We start from the raw sequence: 6,877 nt of genomic DNA on the forward strand, positions 1-6,877 counted from the left end.
GCCCAGGCTGGAGTGCAGTGCGGCAATCTCGGCTCACTGCAACCTCCACCTCCCAGGTTCAAGCAATTCTCCTGCCTCAGCCTCCCAAGTAGCTGGGATTACAGGTGCCTGCCACCATGTCCAGCTAATTTTTGTATTTTTAGTAGAGACAGGGTTTCACCATGTTGGCCAGGTTAGTTTGGAACTCCTGACCTCAAGTGATGCGGTCATCTTGACCTCCCAAAGTGCTGGGATTACAGGCGTGAGCCACTGCACCCAGCTCAGTGCCTTTCTTGAAGGGACATCACTGAAGGATGGGGGTCCTCTAGAGGGCTTTCAAAATTCAAGACACAGGACTTCCTCCAACCCAACTCTGACCGTGTTCACTGCTCTATCATTTCCTGGGGAAAACGATTAGATCGCTTCACTGTTCCCAGGTATAAAGTGGGAGTTAGTCTGTGTATGTTATAGGGAAGAAATGACCTACATTAATTATCTGACACTATTACTCGACCAAAAAGGCAAATGTGTGCTTTCTGCTTACCTGTTTCACTGCATCCAGCAGTCGCTCCAGCAGAAATTGTCTTTTGTCATTGTTCTGTGATCCTAAAATGCAATGAGGCTTAATTAGTTCTCATTGACACTTGGATACAGCTGTCCCCAACTACACCAGTCCTTTACTACTGATCTTTAACAAAATCAATAGCACGACTAGGTACCAGTAATCTGTATCATTACAATGAAGTTTGGCTATTGCCTGTTACTGCATCAAAGGAAAACAGGTAAACTAATTTTCCCCAAATCTGAACAACATGTCTACAATGGTCGAAAGGTTTCTCAACCCTTGGCACTACTGACACTGTAGGATGTTCAGCAGCATCCCTGGCCTCTACACACTACATGGCATTAGCACACACAAACCCCTGAGTTATACCAAAATGTCTCCATGTAATGCCAATGTCCCCTGGGAATCAAAACTGCTCCCAGTTGTCAACCAGCAGCCTGAAATAAAATATAAGTTTCCCAGTACAGCAGGAACTGCTCACTGGCTGTTCTCACTATCATCTCCAACATCCTTCTCCCATGCCACCTTCAGCAATCCAAGCTGTAAAACCTGATTACTCCTCTTCTCAGCAGCTGAGGTTGAACTTAAGCGGTCTGGCCAACGAGAAGACAGCAGAAGTGCACTGGGAAAGTTCTGGGAAAGTCATTCCTTTCTGATAGAAAGAAGTGCTATGAAGGGCATCATTCTGTCCTCCATCCTTCATCCCTCAATCATAGACATGTTGGGTGGAGCCCGAGTAGCATTTTGCCACCATGAAGTCATGAGCCTGAGAGAAAGACCTAGAGAATCACAAAGACACCAGCCCTGATATCACTGAGTTGGTAAGCCAAGACTAGAAACAAGCTAACTCTCACAAAATAAATAACCCTATTTGTCCACACCACGACACACTGGGCTGTTACTTGCAGCCAAAAGCATTCCCAACTGACACACATGACATACACTGAACTTCCATTTCAGAAGGTCTGGGGAAAGGGCACTTGAAAACACCAGGCGGACAGTTGTCAGGGCCACGCCTGATCTCCACAAGAGGCCCAGTGACTCCAAGCAAGATACAAAGCCATGGACTATGATCCACCAGTCACAGAGCACACTGACTTCAAAGGATACTGGAATGCAGGTTATAAGGGCAGATGCTCCACACTGCAGGCGTTGAATTGCCATCAGGCTGCTTCTGTCTTGGGCAACTCTACGTGGGCTGCACCGGGAAGTAGGAGCAGGCCATTATCTCAGAAATGGTCAGTGATTCCTCCAGGTCAAGCCAGGGCCAGCTGGTTGATAACAACCACCACCACGTGCTGGGCGCATCCTACATGCCAGGAACCAAGCTGAGCACTATGCATGCAATATCTCCCTTCATCTTCACATCCACCCTACAAGCCAGGATCCCAAACACAGATGGGAAAGCTGAAGCTGGGAGAAGTCAATTGACTGTGTGTGTTGATCCACCCAGGATTTATTTAACTTCTAGTGTGTGTGAGGCAATGTTTTAAGAGCTGAGGACATAGGACTTAAATGGTGTAAAAGAGCCATCTTCTCATGGAGCTAAAAATCCTACTAGAAGGCCGGGCACAGTGGCTCACGCCTGTAATCCCAACACTTTGGGAGGCTGAGGCAAGCAGACTGCTTGAGATCAGGAGTTTGAGACCAGGTTGGGCAACATGACGAAGCCCTGTATCTACCAAAAAACACAAAAAATTTAGCAGGGCATGGTGGCACACAGCTGTGGTCCCAGCTGTTCACGAGGCAGAGGTGGAAGGATCACTTGAACCCGGGAGGCAGAGATTGCAGTGAGCTGAGATCATGCCACTACACTGTGGCCTGGGTGACGGAGTGAGATCCTATCTCAAAAACAAAAACAAAAAATAGTATAAAAATAAACTAATCAATGAAAAAGTGTTAGAGTCATACTAGGAAGAAAAAACAAAGACAGTGATGGGATAGGGAGGAAGCAAGAAGGCTGCTTTAGCCAAGGCAGCCACTGAGGGCCTCTCTGCACAGGTGACATGTGAGCTGAGCCCTCTATAAAGAGAAGGAGCAGCTATGGAAAGATAGGGCAGGCCAGTGTTCCAGACAGAGCAAGCAGCAAGGGGAGAGGCTCAGAGGTAGGACAAGCTTGGCTCTGGTCTTCCAGGACTAGAAGGAAGTTTGCTGTGGTTTGAGCAAAAAGCAAAAAAAAAACGGAAGGAAAGATCAAACAGGCAGGCAGAGACCAGTCACATAGGATCGTGTGGGCCATGATAATGGGGTTAGACTCTGTTGAAATTTTATTACTAATTGGTGGAACAGTAATCCTGACTCAAGACCTCTAAAGCCTGTGTTAGGACCACGATACCAATGATCCCGCCTTACCTCCAGGCCTAGTGATGAAACCAGTCAGCAGACACACAGTAAAACAACTGACTCTTCAAAAAAAATACCATTAGTATTTTTTTCTGGAAGAGGTTTCGATCAAGAATAGCCTGGACACCATTCCCACCAGCCATGAGGCATCTCAAGGCATTGCTCAGGATGGCTATAGATCCATCTGGCCAAGGTCCTCCGACACCTCTTGACACCCGTCTCTATCAATCAAACGCTCTTTGTTTCAGAATCCAGGGTTTGGATTCTGGTCTTCCCTCCCTAACACCAGAATAGAAAAGTCAGGCTTGCTTTCTTCCTTTTTCCAAATATGAGACCTGACAGCTCTACCTGCCCTTCAGCAATGCCAAATGGAAACTTGACAGGGTTCCCTGCACTGGAAATGCCTTTGCTATTTTTTTCTCATCATAAAAGCAATTCATGTAGGGAAAAAAATAGAATAATAACAAATCGGGAAAAAATGTACAAAGAAAACAAAAATCTCTTTCATCTCCCTACTGATAATTTTGTAATGCAGTTCTTCTCAAACTTTGATGTCCACACAGATCTCCTGGAGATCTTGCTAAAAAGCAGCCATTTGTTTGCTGGCGTTTTTTCTGAGACAGGAACTCTTATCACCCAGGCTGGTATACGTGGCACAATCACAGCTCTCTGCAGTCTCAACCTCCTGGGCTCAATTGACTCTCCTGCCTCAGCCTTCCGAGTAGCTGGGACTACAGGCATAGGGCACCACTCACAGATAATTTATTTATTTTTATTTTTTATAGAGACGGGGGTCTCACGAAGTTGCCCAAGCTGCTCTTGAACTCCTGGGCTCAAGTGATCGTCCTGCCTCCCAAAGAGCTGGGATAATAGGCGTGAGCCACCGCACCCAGCCCAAAAGGCAGATTCTGATTCAGGAGATTGCTAATGGAGCCTAATTCTGTGTTTCTCTTTTTTTTTTTTTTCTGAGACAGAGTCTTGCTCCGTTGCCCAGGCTAGAGTTCAGTGGCACAATCTGGGCTCACTGCAACCTCCACCTCCCAGGTTCAAGCAATTCTCCTGCCTCAGCCTCCCGAATAGCTGGGATTACAGGCACGTACCACCACGCCAAGCTAATTTTTGTATTTTTAGTAGAGACAGGGCTTCCCCATGTGGGCCAGGCTGGTCTTGAACTCCTGACCTCGTAATCCACCCACCTCGGCCTCCCAAAGTGCTGGGATGACAGGTATGAGCCACCGCGCCCGGCCAGCTCTGTGTTTCTCATAAGCTCCCAGGTGAGCTAATACTGCTGACTCCCTTCACACTTGAATAACAAAGATTTAGCACCTACCCTTCCTGAAATGCACAATGATCCTCGATGACTTTTTTTTTTTTTTTTATAGAGTATTTTGCCCTACTGCTTTTTCTGGATGAGATGTCAGCAGCCTCCTCTGCCTTACTCTGCAAAGCCTCTTTTCATGATGGGATGAGGGGAAGAAAAGAAAAACCTGTTCTTTATATAAAAACTACCCGAGGTTGTGCAGGTCTCAACCCAGAGGCTCACACTTCCTGGCTGTGATCTCTCTCTGCAGGCAAGAAGCTCTCAAGTGAGATAATCTTGACCTCAGAAGGGGCAGCTGTGGCCAACTTAGCCCTGAATGAGCTTAAGAGAAAGGGGTCAGCCGGGAGCAATGGCTCAAATCTATAATCCCAGCAACTTTGGGAGGCCAAGGCGGACGGATCACATGAGGTCAGGAGTTCAAGACCAGCCTCAGGAACATGGCAATAATGCCATCTCTACTAAAAATACAAAAATTAGCCAGGCGTGGTGGCGAGCGCCTGTAGTCTCAGCTACTCAGAAGGCTGAGGCAGGAGAATTGCCTGAACCTGGGAGATGGAGGTTGCAGTCAGCCAAGATTGCGCCAATGCACTCCAGCCTGGGCGACAGAGTGAGAGTGTCTCAAAAATAAATAAATAAATAAAGAGAGAGAAGGGGGTTTACTAGGCTGCAGGGAGCACAGGTGGTCTGAGGACCACTTATCAACTGAGAGGAACAGCAGAGCACAATGAGCGGGAAGTCACAGGCCTGAGGTCTCATCCTGCCTGGCCCGCTTGCTAGCCATGTGACAGGGACAGTCACTTCCCTTGTTTGGCCACTGGTTTCTGCATGAGATCATGCCCTCCTAGCTCTACAGTCTATGGAGACTCTACAGAGATAGGCAGGCAGAGCAATCGATGCTACCAGTCTCCTTCTTACCTTCTCCCTTTGAATCCAGTGGAGAGTACAGCACCTCCACCAGGGCCCAGAAGAATCTGCCAGCTTCAAATGTTGCTGCCACTCAGAGAGAAGCAGGAAGAATGTGCCCACCTACTGAGTCCCAACCAGAGGCTACCTCATTAAATTACCTGTTAAATCCTTGACAAAGAAGGAAAAGTGGCTCCATTCAGTAGGGAGGACTGCGACTCAGAGAGGAAAATACCTTTACAGGACTAGACCCATGGGAAGGGGCCGAGGAGGGATTCACTTCCAAGTCCATGGGATCCTGGACCTGCCAGCTGCTAAGCCCTGCTCACCCTCGACCTCCTTCACAACTTGCAGCAGTGGCCCACTGCAAATTCAGCAAACACTTCCAAATTCAGCAAACACTTCCAAATTCAGCAAACACTTTGCCACACAGGAGCGATCAAACCCCATCTTTCTGCTTCCTCATCTCCAGGGGCAGCCCCCAGCCAGCAACCAGGTGAACAAGAATAGGCTTATTTTTATTTCTCATTTAGATCATCATCAAAATGAAAACAGAAAATGGAAAGGCACCCCCAATACCTCCAGGGGTTCACAAATCTGTCTGAGAAATGCAGTCAGCTGACACCCCCTAACTCTACTCAGAAACCTCATGTGCATGGGAAAGTCAGTCACCTACTTGGGTCTCTCTTTAATGTTTTCTTGTTGTTGTTGTTTGTTTGTAGGTGGAGTCTCGCTCCTGTCGCCCAGGCTGGAGTGCAATGGCACAATCTCGGCTCACTGCAACCTCCGCCTCTCAGATTCAAGCAATTATCCTGCCTCAGCCTCCCAAGTAGCTGGGATTACAGGCGCCTGCTACCAGGCCCAGCTAATTTTTGTATTTTTAGTAGAGACGGGGTTTCACCATGTTGGCCAGGCTGGTCTCAAACGCCTGACCTCAGGTGATCCGACTGCCTTGGCCTCCCAAAGTGCTGGGATTACAGGCGTGAGTCACCACACCCAGCCTTTGTCTTCAATGTTTAGAACTCTCAGGATCTAATGTTTAATGTTTACCGTCCTTTGAGTCCTACATTAATTTTTACCACAAACCTCTAGCCTTCTGCCTGGGGTCGCCATTCAAGCTACAGTGACCTCCTGGAGAGAAAGAGCAGAAATTAAGAACAGGATAGCCCGGGTTACAATCCTACTCTACCAGCCATGTGATCATGAGCAAGTTACTTAACCCCCCTGCTTCAAGCTCACCAGAGAACCTACCTCTTCGGACGATGAAATGACGGAAATTGTATTGTGCACCTAGAATAGTGCCTGGTATATACCAAGCATTTAATAAAATTAGCTATTATTATCATCATTGTTGGCAACCCTTACCCCAAGGTATCAAGACCTCTGGCTCCCAGAAGTCCTTTCAACTAGCTACCTTCTCTCCAAAGCCCAGGCAAAGCAATTTAACCCAGGCCTCTGTGTTTGCTGCCCTGGGAGATGAAGGGTGAAAGAGGACCCCTGGCATGTGGAGAGGGGAAAACAAGCAGGATGCAACCAGGCATTCCCGCTATATTCCTTCTTTAACCTTCGCAACCCTGGAGCTCCAAGTAAACTGGTTCCCATTCCACAGAGGTCAAGCCCCTTAATCAAGGCCACACAGATATATATATACACACACACACACACATACACACATATATATACACATATATATACACACACATATATACACACACACATATATATACACACACACACATACACACACACACACACACACACACACA

At 47.4% G+C, this 6,877-nt stretch overlaps 1 protein-coding gene across 1 annotated transcript in view; it reads right to left on the reverse strand.

The window, feature by feature from the left end:
• The window catches only part of SNX29 (sorting nexin 29), a 577,448-nt gene extending 575,986 nt beyond the window's left edge, over positions 1–1,462 (reverse strand). Inside the window, exons 1-2 of the mRNA XM_011962337.1 lie at positions 1,447–1,462; positions 524–585 (exon numbers count right to left, since the gene is read on the reverse strand). Of these exons, the coding sequence (XP_011817727.1) occupies positions 524–585; positions 1,447–1,462 (78 nt within the window). The remainder of the gene's footprint in view (positions 1–523; positions 586–1,446) is intronic.
• Between the last annotated feature and the right edge of the window lie 5,415 nt (positions 1,463–6,877).

Source organism: Colobus angolensis, unplaced genomic scaffold, assembly GCF_000951035.1.
Source record: "Colobus angolensis palliatus isolate OR3802 unplaced genomic scaffold, Cang.pa_1.0 Scaffold116, whole genome shotgun sequence".
NCBI lineage: Eukaryota > Metazoa > Chordata > Mammalia > Primates > Cercopithecidae > Colobus > Colobus angolensis.